The 19,315-nt window shown below is 37.4% G+C and overlaps 1 protein-coding gene and 1 long non-coding RNA gene across 2 annotated transcripts in view; both read left to right on the forward strand.

The window, feature by feature from the left end:
• The first annotated feature begins 3,461 nt into the window (after window positions 1-3,461).
• On the forward strand, window positions 3,462-8,331 carry LOC115921851. Its single transcript, XR_004063132.1, has 4 exons — window positions 3,462-3,592; window positions 5,293-5,413; window positions 7,061-7,201; window positions 8,270-8,331. It is a non-coding gene; the product is annotated as an uncharacterized LOC115921851 (long non-coding RNA).
• Window positions 8,332-8,360: 29 nt separating this feature from the next.
• LOC580768 (protein ZGRF1) overlaps window positions 8,361-19,315 on the forward strand; it is a 28,774-nt gene continuing 17,819 nt past the window's right edge. Inside the window, exons 1-4 of the mRNA XM_030979751.1 lie at window positions 8,361-8,446; window positions 8,801-10,067; window positions 17,947-18,137; window positions 18,902-19,040. Of these exons, the coding sequence (XP_030835611.1) occupies window positions 8,984-10,067; window positions 17,947-18,137; window positions 18,902-19,040 (1,414 nt within the window). The 5' untranslated portion in view covers window positions 8,361-8,446; window positions 8,801-8,983. The remainder of the gene's footprint in view (window positions 8,447-8,800; window positions 10,068-17,946; window positions 18,138-18,901; window positions 19,041-19,315) is intronic.

Raw genomic sequence — 19,315 nt, forward strand, 5'->3', positions numbered from 1 at the left:
CATAAGATTGAACTTTTAAGTATTTAACATTGTGATTAATGTAATATTCGATGAGGTATTCAGTTTAATGATTGATGTATTATAGTTTATTATATTTTATCCCTCTGATGACATAAGATTGAACTTTTAAGTGTTTAACATTGTGATTAATGTAATATTCGATGAGGTATTCAGTTTAATGATTGATGTATTATAGTTTATTATATTTTATCCCTTTGATGACATAAGATTGAACTTTTAAGTGTTCAACATTGTGATTAATGTAATATTCGATGAGGTATTCAGTTTAATGATTGATGTATTATAGTTTATTATATTTTATCCCTTTGATGACATAAGATTGAACTTTTAAGTGTTTAACATTGTGATTAATGTAATATTCGATGAGGTATTCAGTTTAATGATTGATGTATTATAGTTTATTATATTTTATCCCTTTGATGACATAAGATTGAACTTTTAAGTGTTTAACATTGTGATTAATGTAATATTCGATGAGGTATTCAGTTTAATGATTGATCCCAATAAACAAAACACTAAAAAGTAACCTCTTTTGGAAGTGTATTTTAAGTGATTTTAAAGTATGGTGCCCTTTGAACTAAATTTAAACGTTATCGACACGTGCTTTCATTTTAAAAAAAAAGGTACTCCTGTTCACGATTTCATCTAACCTAAAAACCACCAGTTTATCACGCGACTGGAGTAACGTGATTCCACTTACCTCTGTAAATCACGTGTTTATGACCAAATAACCACTTGACCAAGCAAAGAGTTTTTTGTCCGTTAACCGATGGTGGTGATAAATAAGTAATTATTCGGTCTTGTAAGCACCTTAATCGATTGGTTTCACAGGTTATCCAGGTTGATGGTAATAATCACGTTACTTACACCGGCTAATCGTCTTATTGTTCTGTCTGTGAATCTCTGGTTATATTAAATTAGTAATTCTGAGGTGTCTTACACACCTCTTTAAATGGTTTCAAAGTTACCATAACTTTCTTGGTTATGATCACGTAGCTAAAACTGATTTCTAATCTAAGCTGTGTATTCGTGATATTTAGGTGTGAAAAATTAGTAATTTAAAACACCTATTTAAATGGTAGTCAAAGTTGCCAGCAGTTCCGCGGTGATGATCTCGTGACTCAAACGGATTATTAATCTAAGCTGGGCATAAGTGACTTTTAGGTGTGAAAAATAAGTAATTATTAGGTGTCTTAAAACACCTTTTTAAATGGTTTCAAAGTTACCATAACTTTATTGGTGATGATCACGTAGCTAAAACTGATTACTAATCTAAGCTGTGAATCCGTGATATTTAGGTGTGAAAAAATAGTAATTACTAGGTGTCTTAAAACACCTATGTAAATGGTAGTCAAAGTTGCCAGCAGTTCCGCGGTGATGATCTCGTGACTCAAACGGATTATTAATCTAAGCTGAGTATTCCGTGATTTCCAGGTGTGAAAAATGAGTATTTCTGGGTGTCTTGATGGTTTCACAGTTACCATTTAAGTTCCGTGGTGATAATCCCGTGTCTGTTGGCATATTTCTATTTTCACCAGTTGATAACCGGTCTGTGTGCATATTTCCAGTTGCACCAGTTGATGACTGCGGGCTGACTGTTGGCATGTTTCCAGTTGAACCAGCTGACACAAATTAATTTGCATATTGAATATGGGGTGCGTGCAGATCTATGTTTTTTAAACAGTTTATCTGAATTTACAGCATATTTCTTAATTACTGATGATTTAGTTATATGCAATTCATTTCGAAAATACTACAAATATAAATTACCAGTTATAAGGACATTTCGCTACAGGTCGAAATTCCAATAGGATCCGATAGCCTATTGGACCATTAGAGCTATTGGTGTCTATTGGTTTCAATAGGGAAAGTGAAATATTGGACCCACAGAAACCAAAACAAAATATCTGTTGGACCAACACAAACCCACAGAAATAAATGCTGATGGACCAACATAAAGCTTCTATTGGACCAACATCCACAAACGTCTTCTATGGGTTTCTGTTGGTCCATTAGATATTTTTCTTTTATATCCTGCATCAAAACTTTGTTGGCTTTTGATTGGTTGAGAGCTTGTCACATGACCAGAAATATTTGACCTATTTTTAGAAAGTACTATATGAGAGTTTTATTTTGGTTTACTATTTGGGAGTTGAAAACAAAATGTGATTTATTTATTTATTTTTTTTTTAAAATAATTTTTTGATGCAGGATATAAAACAAAATACCATGCCTTCTATTCGAGGTACTGTTTAAACTATAGGCCTCGGTGACTCCAAAAGTACCATTTGCTTCGGGGCTGCGCCCCTCAGCAAATAGTACTATTGGAGTCACCTCTTGCGCATAGTTTTAACCAGAACCTCTCAAGGCAGTGTATATTTGTATACTATATGGGTTTTCTGTTGGTCTATTAGATTTTTTCTATGGGTTCCTGTCGGTCCATTAGAGATCTTTCTATGGGTTTCTAATGGTCTCATATTCTGAATTCCCTAGTGGTTCAATAGTCCATTGGCTTCTATTGGTAAATCAATAAAGATAAATAAAAAAAAATCGATTTTAGCAACTGTCCACCAAGAAGGTATATTCAAGTCTCAATTGCATTAACTCCATCACAAAGATCACTTGAAGTGAAATTAAGATTTAAGATTTTCTTAACTTAAGGCTTGTACTATTCTATATAATAAACATATATGTTGTTTCTTGGTGAGTAATCATTATAATCAATATATCTATTGCTAGAACGTGAATGTAATTGTAACATGGTCAGACAAATAATCTATTGGTCAATAATTGCCGAAATAAAATAAAAATCACAAAATTGATGTGCATGGTCATAAGTTACTTAACAAATTATGATAAATGTATTTTTCTGTGAAAACGTATAAAGTAATCATGAATTATGCATGAGATAGATTTAGCTGTTGGTTTCTATTGGTTTCTATTGGACCTATTGGTTTCTATGTTTCTTAATTCTATTGGTAATATATATTGGTCCCATTGGCTTCTATTGGTTTTATTGGTTTTCTATTGGTCCTATTGTTTTCTATTTATATTGGTTTCCATGGGCCTTGGTTTCTATTGGTTTCTGATGGTTTGAATGGTCTCTATTGGATTCAATTCTATGGGTCCAACAGAAACCAATAGACTCCAACAGAAACCATGAGAGACCAATAGATTTTTTCTAATGGTCTCTATTGGTCTCTATTGGATTTTCGACCTGCATTGGTCAGATACTGGGAACAAAATATCGCAATGTTAAGAGCACTCCACTCCAATTCCAACTTATCTATAAAGCCGTGTTTTTATTTGTAACTGGAGGCCATAAACGTACACATGCGATACTGTTTTTACCAAGATAGGGCTGAAGCCCCTGGTCCTATTTGCCGCCCCGCCCCGCCCAGCCCGCCCCCACAACCAACTGGTGTATTTTGGTAGTGGTATCATCCATGACGTCATCTTTGTGCAACATGGCGGCAAACACAAAAGTTCTACGCGCTGAGTAGTCTGCTGCGGCGTTCGACTCTTCGTGAGCAGTGTGCCGGGATTTTCGTTTATGAATAGAAATCTCAGGGTATGTAGAATGCACGATTTGAGTTTGTGTACATTTATTTGAATTGTTTAGTTATTTAGTATTCGATTCTAGCGTAAAATTACTGTTTCCAAGACCAAGCAGCTCGGCCGTCCACGGGCCTTTGGTCGAGGTGAAGACTGCCGCTGACAAGCTAGCTCCTTGCCCCTACCGCAACGGGGCGGCGGAGGCGGAGGCTACTCCTCCATACAACTAGGCGTTGATGGCGTGCGCCTGTAATCCAGCTAACAGTGGAAGTTACAAACTGATTCAGGCGAGGACGTAGGTTCGAAACTGAGTCACGTCTTTCGGATGGTGACGTTTAAAGGTCGGTCCCCAGACGTAAATAATCACATCTGATTGATACACGTCTGTAAAAACCCAAGACACATAGATCTAGGTCTAGCCTCTAGCGAGTCTAGGTCTACATACATACACGTCTGTCAACTTGTCGTCTGCAGGCTCCTGTCCTAATGCGGCGCATCTTCTTCTTCTTCTTCCTTTTGAGTCCAGACCTCTTTACAGAGTATTATCGTACTATACTGGGGGTGTGTGCAGGTGGACCACTACACAGGGGTTTCCCCCTACTCTTGAGTCTTATAGTAACGAATAGTGCAGTGGGTTCTTTACGTGCAAAGGTAGGGATCGACTCTTCTGTACACGGGTCCTCCATTTAACGTCCTATCCGAGGGACGGAGTGTTTTCCACTTGACATAACCTGCGTCTATGAACAAGGGAAGGGGCACGTTAACACACAACGCAGGCTTCAGTCATCCGCCTGGGTGGGAGTCGAACCCGGGATCTTTGGTTCGACAGACGGACGCTTTACCGACTGAGCCAACTCGCGGCTTTCGAACTTTCACTCTTTCAGCTCAGAGACTCTGAAACTCGATCGACATTCATGATCAGTTTTTCAACAGAATGTTACAAGTTTCATGTACTGTAGGCCATGCATGGGAATAAAAACTTTAACAATCAAGACAAGTTTAGTATGAAGGGGTGACCAAAGTTCGCGGTCATTTTAGAACGCATTACAAAGTGTGATATTCGATCTATGATTTCTCATATTCTACACAAATTTATTTATTTCAATTATTACCGAATGGACGGCAAAGTTTTTTCTACAGATTGGTTCAATTAAAAAAAATTATCGTCGAAGGATTTCGGAGATATAGCGATCTTAAAATTTGATGTCCGATCGTGCGTGCGCGCTGAATCTAAAAAAGTCATAAAAACAACAAGACCTAACTTCACGCACAGGGGTTTAGATCTACAGTTGATTTATCAAAAAATGTGATCCATCAAAAATAAGGTCATATCATAATTTGCAAGGCAAGACATCATACAATCACTTGGTACCACTTTTTACTTACAAGTTTGAGGAAATCTGCTCTCAAATTGAAGATTTTCAGACCCTTATCGGTAAATTGATAATTTTTCGGAACAGACGCAAAAGGTTGCAAAATTTGCTGATCTTTTGTCAATATTTTCACAATTTCGTACACAATTCCAAAGAGAATTTCATATCTGGGTAATTTTATGTTTCTCTTTCCATTGTTGATATCAGATTTTTGAAATCTTACTGATTTTTTGAGATAGCGAACTTAGGTCACGCGCGAACTTTGGTCACACCACCATACATTAATATTAATAACCTTTTCTTTTTTTTCTTCTCCATTTTGCTTCTTTTGTTGTTTTGGCAGGATCAAACTCAAAGTTTCACTACCAAGTCAAGTGTCAGTGACGTCACGTTCCTGGTGATATTATTATGGGCCTGCTACGATTACATTTCAGATATTAACCATGGCAGGAAGAGAGTTTGTTGTAAGTAAGCCCAAATTTAAACTGTGTCTGTGGTCATTAACACTGCAAAGATACTAGACTATTACTAGATAGATTGATAAAATATTGAATTTTTAAAAGAATACGTTAGCTCTGTAGATCTAGTCAAACTCAATGTGATACGTATTTAGTACACCTACATGTACACGTCCTATGTCCGGACAATGTTTCATTAATATTTTCAGACTTATTTTAGACAATATCTTAAAAAGAACAAATATTTATAATGGTTTGATAATATTGATGGCTACTAGTACTACTAATATCTGATGCATATTATTTTTTGTGTAAAGTCCAGTTGCCAACATGACGGCTTTACTTTTTCTTTAGTGTCTAGAGAAATAATCCTCTACCCTACATGTAGGTCTACTATTATTACATTCACGGTATCTCTTTTTTTCTTTCTTCAAATTTAAATAAAAGTTTGAATGAAAGGTCGAAAGCATAAAGTCTGTGTCGATCAGTTATTTTGTTATAGACTGAAGAATATGAATTTCATCAGATATTACAATGTACAACATTTTGCATCAATGTCACAAAAATCATTCACACAATGCCATAGACGGATCATTAGACTGAAATAAAATGCATCATATTTTACTTGCATCTCTGTGCTTTTAGCTGATTTTCTTCGATTTTATGGGGACATGTCCCAGTAATGAAACTTATCTCAAAAACGTAAAATAGGCTGGCACCCTCCAAACGCCCCCTGAAATCCGGCCAAAACAATGTAGTGAAAGTGAAACTCTCGCTTCTGACGTCACAACTCGAGCCCCTCTATCAAAAGGCTATTCCTGTATTCTACAATGGTGATGTTTTTAATAATGTTTGCAGAATAGAGTTTGCAATGCACAAGCATTTTTGATACACTCAAATTATGTATTTACCTATTCACTTAGTTAACAAGTAATGTCAATCCTTGTTTATAGTCAGGATTCAAATAATCCTATTTCGTTTCTTGATTTTGTCTTAAATGTATTTCAGATCAATGACTATTGAGAATTTGTATGATCAAGATGACACTGCACATTTGTAATGGTATAACTGCATACATGTATCACAAAAGGTTACAAAATAAATACCGGTAGTCAATTATTTAGTACTGTTGATATTTATCCAATCAAAGAGCACATTATAAGGTAGACCGAAAGCTTCAGTCTCTGATATCGACAGTTGTTTCGCTGAGATTTCATCTGGCTCCTCTGACCGCCTTGAATGTTGACAAATGTCAGTTTTATTAAAGAATGACCCCATACCAGACAGTTATTTATGTCTGATTATAAGGAAGATATTACTATTTTCTAAAGACCCCAGCTTTTAAGCCAAATATGGCTGGAATTACCCGTCTCCATGCAGCAGACAAAATATACGACATTGATTCATTCTTAGTAAAACGACATTGATTTATTGTTGTAGTTATTTATTAAAGTAAGTCAGTTTATGAAAATTATTGCTGAATACTCTAAAATATTTGTTTTGAATTCAAATTTACGTATACATATATATACACTCACATGATATGCATGCATTTTTCTTCTTCTTCTTAAAAATCCAACAACAAAAAAGGGGGAGATAATGATATCATGTTAGATTTAATACTGATCCCTGTCATTTTTTGTTTACATTTAGGTTTTATACACACATCAGAAGAGGAAGAAAGCCAAGGTTTGGCAAGATGGTGTCCTCAAGATCAATGACCAAGGAACCAAAGCTGATCTTATCGGAGCAGGAAACAAAAGGTTGGATCAAGTTCATATCAAAGCAAACCAGGTAAGCCCCAATTGCTCTCATTAAGTTTTTTCGCATGGTTAGTAACCCAGGAGTAATAAATTTTGTAAAATTCTATCATTCTTCATTAACCTAGGGGGTGTTTCACAAAGATCCTAAGTTGAACTTATCTCTAAGTTGGACTTAACAATTATTGAAAGCCATTAGCATCTTTGAAATATTTTGTAAAAGGTACTTTTAAAGGCATTAAATGTTGATTCAAATCATTCATATCTTCTATTATCACGGAGATTTCATGTTCTTGATGTGGAATTTGTGAAAAATGTAAAATACTTGAGTTTTTGCTTTTGAATATATTTATCCTAAGACTACAAATGGCTCTCCATAATTTTAAGTCCAACTAAGAGTTAGGTTCGACTTAGGATCTTTGTGAAACACCCCAAGGTAGATTATGAGCGCATAATATTGACTGCATTCATGAACTCTATCAAACATTTATTCTGTGTCTCTATTGGGTGAAAGACCTGACATATTTTTGTGAATGGAAATTCATTCTCATAGATGATGTTTTGAGACACTTTTATGCATGGAGTTAGCGGTTTGTTTGTTAAATAGTACTGCAACCTTGATGTACTTCATATTGAGGCTGTTAATGGCTTCAGCTATAAAAATTCTCCACTTAATGTTTAGCAGGTCTTAAATTTTACATGAAGTTTCGAAAGCCTCATTTTTATGACTTTTTTCTTATGTACTGTACTTAGCAATTGGCAATATAGTTTGATCCTTTGTAGGGTAACCTTTTCATTGAAAAAAGTAAAGGGACGTGACATTTAATGTTTCCGTTCACATTAATACATCTCCATTTTCCTACCTAATAGAACTTAGAAACAAACAATTTTAAAATATATACTTAAAGTTCTTACTCCAATCCAGTGCCAACAAGTGAGTACTAGGGAAACATGGAATGTATGTTCGCCCTGTTTAATTCCTAGAACACGGCTTCAATATAAAGAAGCTCCTATATATCTAACACTTTCAGTTTACTGTTTATTGCCTGTTTTATTGTTTTCTTGACTTTTTGTATACTTTTTTTTTTCTTCACTCGTGCAGGCTGCCATTGGAGAAGAGCTAGAAAGTGAGAAATATTTGATCACAATCGAAGAAAATGTATCCTCTGATAGACCAACCCCAGAAGCTGTTAATCATGAAAAGGCTCCAGTAAACCAACCTGATCACAAACCTCATACCCAGGTTCCAAGAAGACAGCCACTGAAGAGAAAGAGAACGGTAAGTAATTGATGATTTATTTTGTTTGTCTATAAAAGCTAATTGAGGGCCAACTAAAACCTGTTATGTACGACAACAAATTTGCTTGTTAAATGAATATCAGGACTATCAAGTATTTTGTGCACAATTGTGGCCCCTCTGAACTTACTTATCTAATATGTGTTCTTTAGCAGAAGCCAGAAATGTTAAGTACACTTATTCTCTTGATTTGAATTATTAAAGTGGCAATTGTAGACAAGTGGGAAGTGGCCATTATATAAATATATTCTATCAGTATGGTAGTATTGAGTATTGGTCATTACTTTTGAATTTGATTACAAGTATCTATTTTATATTACTTTTATTGGTTTGCAGGGATTTGTACCTCCAAGGCAAGCCAACAAGCGACCGAGTCCTGAGAAAGAGAATCCTCCACAGACACAAGAAATCCAGCAATTGGCTACTTCGTCAGGGTTCGGAAGTCCCAGATCTTCACTCTTTAGTGTTCCAGGTAGCAAGACAGAGGTATCTTCGCCACAGGGTCCAAACATCTTGAACATGTATGGAAGGAGCACGGTCAACGCAAGTCAAAGCAATTATGCAGCATCTGAACTACAACATACAATGAGAAGCAATACCCAATATGATCCTCAACAGCTCAAAGATGACTTTCAACCGGTATCACAGGAATTGAATGAGGACTACATGGATGACGTGACTCTTCCAAGTCATAATACAGCCACTAGTTTCTCACCACATCCTGGAAGTACCGGCAGGACTGTCATGGGTGTAGATCCATGTGAACTTCAAGTCAAAAGTCAACCAGAAATGGACCTTGACATGAGAGGTACGTGGGATGATCGAGAAGGTGGAAGTGATCTCTCCAGGACAGATGTACCTGTCATGAACAAATCTTCCTTCTCTACCGATCCTAGTTCCACAAATCAGGATCTATGGAGAACGTCTTCTGAACAGGACTATACCAGCTACAGGAAGCACACAGATCTTTCAGCTAGTTCAGTCATGCCAGGCACTAACCCGGATAGTGTGGAGGCTAGGCTGTCAGAAGAAACCAAAGGCAACACTGGGAATGCTCCAGGAGCTAAAAGAAGCACCTCTAGAATTCTTGCTTTGCTTGGTAAGGGGAAGAAACCATTCCAGCCTCCCCTGAAGCAGAAGATTTCGCAAGGTGGAGTTACTGACACAGTATTACATTCATCTATAGGTCATATGGAGGATACTAGTTCTCCGACAACCATCAGACCACAAGCACCAGTAAATGTCTATCAGAGTAATTACCAAGCAAGTGTGATTTCTTCAGAACCTGTGGCGCTGGAAAAAGATGTGTTTGATGAACATCTGTCTTACAATACAGAATCACATCCTCTTGACAGTCTTCCTATACATACTTCTAGAGAATTTGATGCAGGTCATATGAGAAGAACTGCAGCATCGATGAGAACGTCACAACATCACAGCATCCCCAGTGAGAATGATCTTGTGAGGCTGAAGGCCACTAGTGGTCAAGCAGCCGAAGGTGGTCACAGGGAAGCAGCAGTCTGTGATGAGTCCAGGGTCTCTCAGGAGAGTCAGGCACCGAGGCAAAACCAGCACATGAAACATTGTTTGAATAAAAGAACAGGTATGTTGAAGGGAACTTTGTCTCTGCATGCTTAGGTATCCTAATTTTTCTATAGTTTTCTTATAGTTTTCTCTTAGTCCACGTACAGTATGTAACACATCATTGGGCCACTTCTGTAGCAGATTTAGGTCTTGATGGGTAGTTTGGTTGAGAGTAATGCATGCATATTCTTAGTTGAATATACCATTTACAATTTATTTTAAAAAAAAGTCACTATGTTCTTAGTACATCAGTTTGAATCTTATGATAATTAAAACAAAAGAAACAATACATGTACCAGTAAAAACAGTTAAAGTATAGTTATCCTGTGTTTTGCTATGCTTTAACATTCTGAAGAAGAAATTTCAAGCAAATATATCTAAGGTAACGGATAGTTTCCTCCCAAATTGTCCTCCTACTCTTAGGTTTAGAGACAGACAAGATTATTAAAAAGTGCAAGGTAGACTCACAGTCAGAATTAAAGACCAAGGAATGTAAGAAATGCAAGGGCATCAGGTGTACATGCAATATACCAAGTAAAGATCACGAGGAAGAACTATCTATGACTAGTACAAGTTTAGAGTCAAATATGAATAGTAATAGAATAGATGTAGAAGAGATTCAACATTGCCCATCTGAGAAGGCAGCTGAACAGATTCAGGGCCAGAATAGGGATGAAAGAAGTTGCCAATCCCCTGCAATTCCCGATGTTATTTATTCTCATGAAGAATTGGTCTTGGCAACTCAAACTGGCAGCAGTTCTGATCAATGTCAGGAAAAAGAAGAAATTAAGATTGTGCCAGATATTGATGAACAAGATATGAAATCAAATACACCAGAAGAATCTTCCCTTGAGATAGATACTGCTCACAAAGCACCAGATACCCCTCAGCATTCACACAATAACAATGGTGCAGCCTTTGAGGAAGTTCACAAGACCGTGAAGCACCCATCCCTGGATCTGACCCAGAATGAACAGAAAACCACGCACAAAATGAAACGTAGGAACTTGACAGGTGAATTCTCCGGAGAATCGAATTGTGATAGTATGGAGATATGTTTTCAGATTGACTTTGATCCTGATGATTGGTCTCAGGACCAAAGCTGTGAAGAAGATGGGTCTCAGAATAAAGTGGATGTCTTCCAGAGGTCTCCAAGCATGGCAGCACTATGTGATCAAGGTGAAGGTGCAGACAAACCTGAGAGTAATAATGCACATCAGGATGATGGTATGGACTCTAAGTATGAACATACTGGTGTAAAGAGGACAACTGATGGACTCAAGAATACTACTGATGTGTTACAGAAATCCCCAAGCCTGTTATCAGTTTCTTATCTTCATGAAGATGATTCAAATGACACAGTGCATCCTGTCGTTTCTAAAACTGATGGAACTTGTATTGACCCTAGCAATGACATTGCTAGCTATCAGAATATGTCTGAAGTTGACCAGAAATCCCCAGGCCATAAATCAGTTTCAGATGTTGGTGATCATGAAGACAAACCTGAGAGGGATGATGCAGCATACATTATACATCCTGCTGATTCTGATACTGACGGTACATATGTGGACTGTGTTAATGACCGTGTTAGCTTCGACTCTGCGACTGATGTTGTCCAGAAACCCCCAGGCCCAAAACCAGATACTGCTCAAGTTGAAGATAGAGACAATCTTGTGAGTGGTGATACGCATCACGTTAAACCTCCTGACATTACTTTTGATAATGATGATAATATGGCTTTGAACTTGAGCTGTGAAGAAGATTGGTCAAAGAATAAAATGGATGTCTGTCAGCTATCTCCAACCTCACAGAAATGTTCGGATGTCCATCATGCTGTTGAAAATGAAGCACAGTCTTTGGGAAAAGATTCTCATCGCTGTATAGATCCTGGTGATATTGATACTGATGATGCATCTCTCAAGATTACACCTGAAGCTGATGTGTCCCAGAAATCCCCAAGTCTGAAAGCAGTTTCTGATCTTCATGTAGGTGATGAGAGATACAAACATGTGAGAGAATATGAACAGCAGCTTCTGCATTCTGATGAAGTTAATATTGTGTCTTTGAATATGAACTGCGAAGAAGATAGTTCAGAGAATATATTTGACATCTCACAGACATCATTTGGTTTGGACGCAGGTGCTAATCCCATTATTGATGGAAAGAAATCTGTGAAGAAAGATATGCAGCTACATGTAGGTGAAGATCCTATTGATGACTCTATGGACTTGAGTGGTGAATATCATTGGTCCAACGATACAAATGATGTCTTCCAGGGATCCCCGCATCTGGGGGCAGATTCTGATCCTGTTAATGAAGGTAATTTGTTGAGGAACAATGCACAGAATATCATTCATCCTGTTAACCGCAATCTTCACAACTTCAGCTCAGAGCTGCTTGAAACTTCTAAGAATCGGCAGAAGAAAGAACATGTCAGAAAGCTAGGGACAGCTGACCTTAAATTGTCCAATGGACCGATATCACACGATCTTGAATCAGTGATTCCTGATTGCAATAGTCAGCAGTCCACTGCAACTTCCATAGACACTTTAGACTTTTCACAAGATACACAGAGAAATAAGGACACAACATTTTCTTTTCAAGACATACAGAGTGGCCACTTCTTCAAAGGGAGTAATGGTCATTCACCTATACCGTCTCAGGATATTGATGCTCTGGTTCCGGACATGGAATTGATTGATACACGGCATCTTCCTACAAGCCCTTTTGGAGGATATGGTACGACTGGGGCTGGGCATCCACCTTCCAAGGAAGCTTCAAGGTTGTTTTATCCTACACTTATGTCAGGAGGTGAGCAGTCAGTTCCAGAGATGTCTGATTCAAGGCAACATGAATCGGCCACTAATCAAGTCCAAATTGCAGAGAAGTCATATGGAGAGGTGTCTTCAATGGGACAGTGTAGCACTTCCGCTCAGATAGTGGGACTATCAGGTCAAGCATCTGAATGGTTCGGAAAGGAAGTAAATGGACATGGTGATAGTAATGCCACTTTGTCATGGTCTTCAGAACAAGATCACCAACAGGTCAGAACCGCCCATGTTCAGACACCACATCTGGTTCCGGGAAATTTGATTCAGGACCAGAGCAGTAGTGACATGGTCATCTATGACAATGTTAAGAACTCCAGTGAGTGCCAGTTTGGAAAGGAAGTAAACAGAAATGGTGATAGTAATGCCACTTTGTCATGGTCTTCAGAACAAGATCACCAACTGGTCAGAACCGCCCATGACCAACCATATCTAGTTCAGACGCCACATCTGGTTCCAGGAAATTTGATGCAGGACCAAAGCCGTAGTGACATGGTCATCTATGACAATGTTCAGAACGTTGGTGAGTGCCACCAGATTCCAATCTCTGTGACACCAAACCAAGCAGAGGAAAGCATACCTGTTTGTCAGATAAGAGAAGGATATAAATTGGATTCAAGATTCACATGGAATACTAGCCAAGACCAAAGAAAAATGCAACTTCAACTCGGATCACCAGCATCAATGTCTAGCCATGGATCTAAACAGGAGACATGGTCACCAGTCTTCAAATTGCCACCTCCTGAAGAGCTACGTAGCTTTGCTGCAATGCACCCAGGTGAGTGTTGATCATTACTGCTTATGTTCATCTCCATCGCACTTTTCCATCTTTAACTGGCCGAATTGTTATGTTTCCCTTTCTTTCTGTGGCTTCTGGTTCTTGTATTTAAATTTTCATATGCTATTCCGTACTCTCTTTGCACAACAATACATTCAGAAACTTTGGGCGTAAACACTTTTATAAAACTTTCACAGCCTATATTGGTATGTTCACAAGTGACCAAACTTATAATTTTTGCGTATCACCAAGGTGTCTTAATTTCTGTGAAAATAAAAGTTTTTCTAATACAATTCACCCAAGGTTCATTTTTCAAAATTTTCTAGTTTTACAGTTTTGCACCTTTGCAGTTTGGGATTAAGTTTTCACCAGAATTGAGCCTGTTGTCTTAAAGCCCCACTGCACTACTTATAGCTACTTGCGCTCTCTATACAGCCAACAATGCCTAAGCGGTACCTGTTGATCCCCCATGATGCCCTTTTTCTTATGTTAATTGAGAGCTGATGTGATGAGATAACCACCTGCCAGTGACCTTGCAAGGAGGTCTAATCCCTCCATGCCAAACTAGTGCAGAAGGGCTTTAAGATTTTAAATTCAAGATGAAAGTCATAAGTTTCATTTAATGTTCTTGTTTCTTGTCTTGTTTGATATGCACTCCATTAAACAATGTTCAGTTCAAAGTTTGTATTATAAGAAGATTAATTTTCTATCTCACAGACCATTGCAACACTCCTGATGTGAGACTACAAGATAATCATTCTTCCAGCCCTGCCTCTGCCATATTACCTCATCCTTCATACCTGAAGACTTCAGTGAGAAGAAACGCAACAAACAAATCGGACTTTGAGATTTGTAAGGTAAGAATTGGCATACCCTTGTTGTTTAAAAGTAAGGATTCCAGGTTTCACAGATGTAACCTTTAAAACTACGACAGACCGTATGAACATCGCTAGTAATATTAAGGGCTGGACTGGAGCTTTCTGAACCCTTTGTTTGTGCTTTACATATGTAGCTTAGACTGTACTTAACCCTAAAAAAGTTCTTTATGTTTGAAATTGTGAGTGATTATTATGAAAACTAGTGCAGTAAAAGAATCAACCCCACTGGGACTTTAGGTTTGTATAATTCATGGATTCATAAAGGAAGTCAAACAAAAGGTAATACATAATGGCTATTAATCATTATGTGTTTAATACTACTAGTTAGAAAAAACTGTTGTAAATGCTGCTGTCAATTTAATGTTTGAACTATTCAGTAATTGATGGATACAGGTAAAAGCTCACAAATTAGCAAGGTGAAAGATAGATGTATATAGAGAGGTTGCAATGTTTTATTATTGAAAGAAGGCCTGCTGCCAAAATGTATACAGAGTTCAAACAGTTGTAATATGATGCTTTCTTCATGATTGTTGCACATTATAATAATTTGATTACCCAAAAGATACATGTTGTTCATGTTGGATGGATGTGCAATATTCTTGATGTTTATGAAATACATTGTGTGGGATGTTAAAGATCTAAAGTCATGCATGTTATTTTAGTTAATTATATGTTGAATGTACATCTATGCATTTGTTATTCTTTTCTTTTCTTCCCCCCCCCCCCTTCTCATTTCTCTATGTATCTCATTTTAATTCTATCCCTCTGGGCCTCAGAATAGTTTACTAGATCTATGGCACATAATAAATGTTGTATTATTATTATTATTATTATTAGGTGTGCCTTTATTTTCTTTTGATTTCTCCAGGACCAGAGTGATTCGTCGAAAGGGGGAATCTACTGGAAGCAGTTTGTGTCCAGTGGAAAAGTCAAAAGAAATCCACAAACTCCTACCCAGTCAATGTTCCTATCAAGACAAGATTGGGGTGACGTCCAAGAAATACTGCCTTCCGAGACTAGCAGGATGCTGCCATATGGTACTCCTCTAGGGAGTAGTGCCAGGCTTACTCCACCATTTGACACCTCAGAGAGGAGGCAACATTACACTCCTACCCAGAGAGAATTTCAACCGAGACACGACTGGAGTAAACCACTTCAGATACATCTAACACACGCTGACAGTATCCAAGCACGTAGCACCCCTGCAAGTGGAATGATCAGGTCTACAGCACCATTTGGAAACCTGTTTTCACCTCCTCAAAGCTCATCCTTTAAACCTATAGTGGAGAGTTGCATAACCTCACCAACAGCAATAGAGAGGCCGGGCTTTTGCTCCTCGCAAACCTGTATCAGTAACACAAGAGACAACCAAAGTTTGCCTGGTCTCTCAGAGAGGGATTTCTTAGAGGTTGGACAATCTTTTGCTGGCACAAACATGCAGATTTGGGATACTAGTGTACCCCACACCCATTCATCTGTAGCACTTGACTGTGGTGACTCTCAATCCAGACAAAATTCTCATCCCTTCACCTCAGATGTAAGATTGCAGGATGGGTTCTTTATGTCACATGCAATGCAAAATAGACAACAACATCCAACTTTGCCAAACTGTCACTCACCATGTGATTTCTTTGGAGTCAATGATAGTCAAAGTGGTTTGTCCAAAGGCGCTGGAAGATGTGGAAGGCAACAGCTGTCACAATCCCAAAATGTTGAGATCCTCTGCAGTGTCAACAGACGAACTGACATACCCTCATTTGAGCGAGATGTCATGAGTTTACACACCACAAGAGGCAGAGAGATATGCAGGGATGCTGTCCTTGAGGAAGAGAGATGCAATCGGAGTTCCTCGCCTCAAAGAAAGTCCCAGTTTCATATGGGTAACATGCAGATCTACAATGCTGAAACAATTGCATCATGCAAAATCCCCAATGATTTACAGACTCGGTCTGTTGATCATTTAGACCAAGTGGATATGTCTCATGTAGACCCAAGAGATCAAGAGTCAGAACTCATCTTGATTCTTGAATCAGATGATGACTGTCCATCACCTTCACAAGTACATGTACAGCAGAGTGAGTTCACACAAGATGGCAATCAAGCAAATTATTCACACAGTGTCTCCTTGGATCGATGTACTTCTAGAGAAGCCAACATGAGTGAATGTATACAAGGCCATATGAACCAGCTACATCAAGAAGAAAATGACTGTCTTGACTTCTCTCAGATTACACCTTGTAGAACGAACCTACCTCATAAATTCACAAAAGTTGGCTCAAAGAAACATTATGGTACTAATAATGAGCAAGAACTGGCAATAGACTTTGACATGGTAGATGTAGGTGGAGAGCATGGACAGTCGACATGGGACGTCCACCAAACAAGTTCTGAGGATTCCATCACTGATGATGTCCTCTGCAGTAGTTTCCAAAGCAACCAAGTTTTCCCACAAGAGCAAGAGAATGATGTATTACACGGAGTTCCCATGCTAGTAAAAGATTGTTTACATTATACAGGAAACAGTGTACAGCCTAGAAAGAACTATGAACCGAGCAATCAGTTTAGAGTAGGGACATCACAACAGGGTTTAGCAGTAGGACAGATAGATTTACAAGGTACCTTATGTTCGTCTGTATTTTGAATGTCCACTTTGCTTTCTTAATAGTGGCAACATGCCTGATGAGTTTGCATCAATGCGATATGGTATTCTGTTTTTCTTTCTTTTGTAGATTTGTCTTCCATTTTTTTCTTCAGATTTAATTGATACACATCATTTCTTTTGTTTTGCTATTATGTTGATTTGCATCAATGTATTCATCATCTGCTTTTGAGAATCCTCTATTTCTCATGTCCAACATGATTGGGGACTAACGGTGATTTAAGTGATCATTAATAATAATAATACATTATATTTCTATAGCACTTATTACAATGTTTCTAAGTGCTTTACAAAGTTGTACTTAGATAATAATACATTCAATATCTATAATTAATATATATACTAATCAACCTACAATTAATTCAAAATACATAAGCACAGATACATCTAGTCAATACATATAGATACAATAGAATACAATTAATTTTAGGGCAAAACATTACAAATTCAAATTAAGGCAATTACATTACATCTACCATGAAAAACACATTAAAGCTACTCAAGTTCATATAACCATAATGGTGCATCAATCGTGTTTGTTTGGAAATTCCTGAAGTCCTTATTTTTTTCAGATAAATATTTATCAGTTTCCACTCAAACTTGTGTATAAGTTGTATTGGAAGTTTGGAAATGAGGATATTGATAAAAAGTGTTTGGATGCATCTCATAACTCATCTAATTGTGAATCCAACAATACCTATTTTCTTGATATATACGAAATGTCTAATAATTTTGTTTCAATTTATCTATTGAAGTCGGCAATACCAGAGGAAACTTATCCTCACTGCATCATCTACAGCATGCACACCAGAATAGAACACAAAGTTTAGTTGGGATGAGTGGTTCCCAGACACAGTCAGGAGATGCAGTTTTAAGAGGAGTACCTGGTAGAGAAAGGACGGAAGTGAAGAAGGGGTTCAGGACACCAGTCTCCATGATGTCAAATGTAAGTTACATGCTCAGCTTTTATTTACAATAATAATAATAGGCATTTCTATAGCGCCGTCTATCTAGAAATTCTTTCCTGAGACGCATTTATTATTACCCCGGCTTTAGCCTACATGTAGCTGCCATTACAGCGCTCCAGCATTTCAAGGAATGAATTCCTGCTAGGTACCCATAATACCTCACCTGGGTTGAGTGTGGCAAATGAAGATTAATGCTTTTTGGTTTGCTCAAACATGCAGAACAATAATGTAAACGCAGTCATATGACTCAAGAAATTAAACGAGTTGGGATTCCTGTATGATAGCATTATTGTATTACCTTGACAACTGTCAGATACAATGGGACCTTCTAAGTTGTAAAGAACACTGTTAAAACAAAAATATATAATTACGAAGTAATTTTGCTGGTCCTACATCCTTGCATTTTGATGTTGTTATTGTTGTTTTGTGTTTTTTTTTTTTTTTGGGGGGGGGGATATATATACATATATATTATGATACTGTAATTTCCGTTATCCTGAGAAGTTTGTGATAACAAGTTTCTGCTGTATTATATCTTTTATTTGTATACAAATTGCTCAATTTGTTGGTAAATTGAACATTTTGTCATTTTGGTGACTGCTTTTGTCAAGAAAATATGTACAATAAAATTGATGTGGAACACGCATGATTTATTGAATACATTACAGTGGATATTATTCATTATTATTGCAAATGTATTATGCTCTATGCTTTTGTGTACATACTTGTATGTGCATAACAGATTGGAATGCGTGGTGACCTCAACTTTCCAGCGGCGGACACGGTACATAGTGGATCAGTACGTCAGAGAGAGATTGTGATACCAGTCTCCTTTCCTAGTTTGTCAAGTTACAAGCAGATAATGACAGAGGCTGTCAAAGGTTGGTTTAACAATTCTTTGATAGCTTGGTTTCATATTGAATTTAAAGGATCAAAGAAAATTGAAAAGCTTTCAGGAAAAAGGTGATTTCATATTAAGGCTCACATAGTAATTTAATCAGAGTTAACTTCGTGAGTGTACATGAGTGCATAGACAAGTCGATCTACTCAATCATTGATTTTTCTTTTATCTGAGATTATTTAAACTTACAATACATCTTAAAGAAATTATATTTGAAGTTGATATTTTGTATTACAGTACTTGCATGGAACCCCA

This window comes from Strongylocentrotus purpuratus, unplaced genomic scaffold, assembly GCF_000002235.5.
Source record: "Strongylocentrotus purpuratus isolate Spur 01 unplaced genomic scaffold, Spur_5.0 spur5_scaffold_10, whole genome shotgun sequence".
Taxonomy (NCBI): domain Eukaryota; kingdom Metazoa; phylum Echinodermata; class Echinoidea; order Camarodonta; family Strongylocentrotidae; genus Strongylocentrotus; species Strongylocentrotus purpuratus.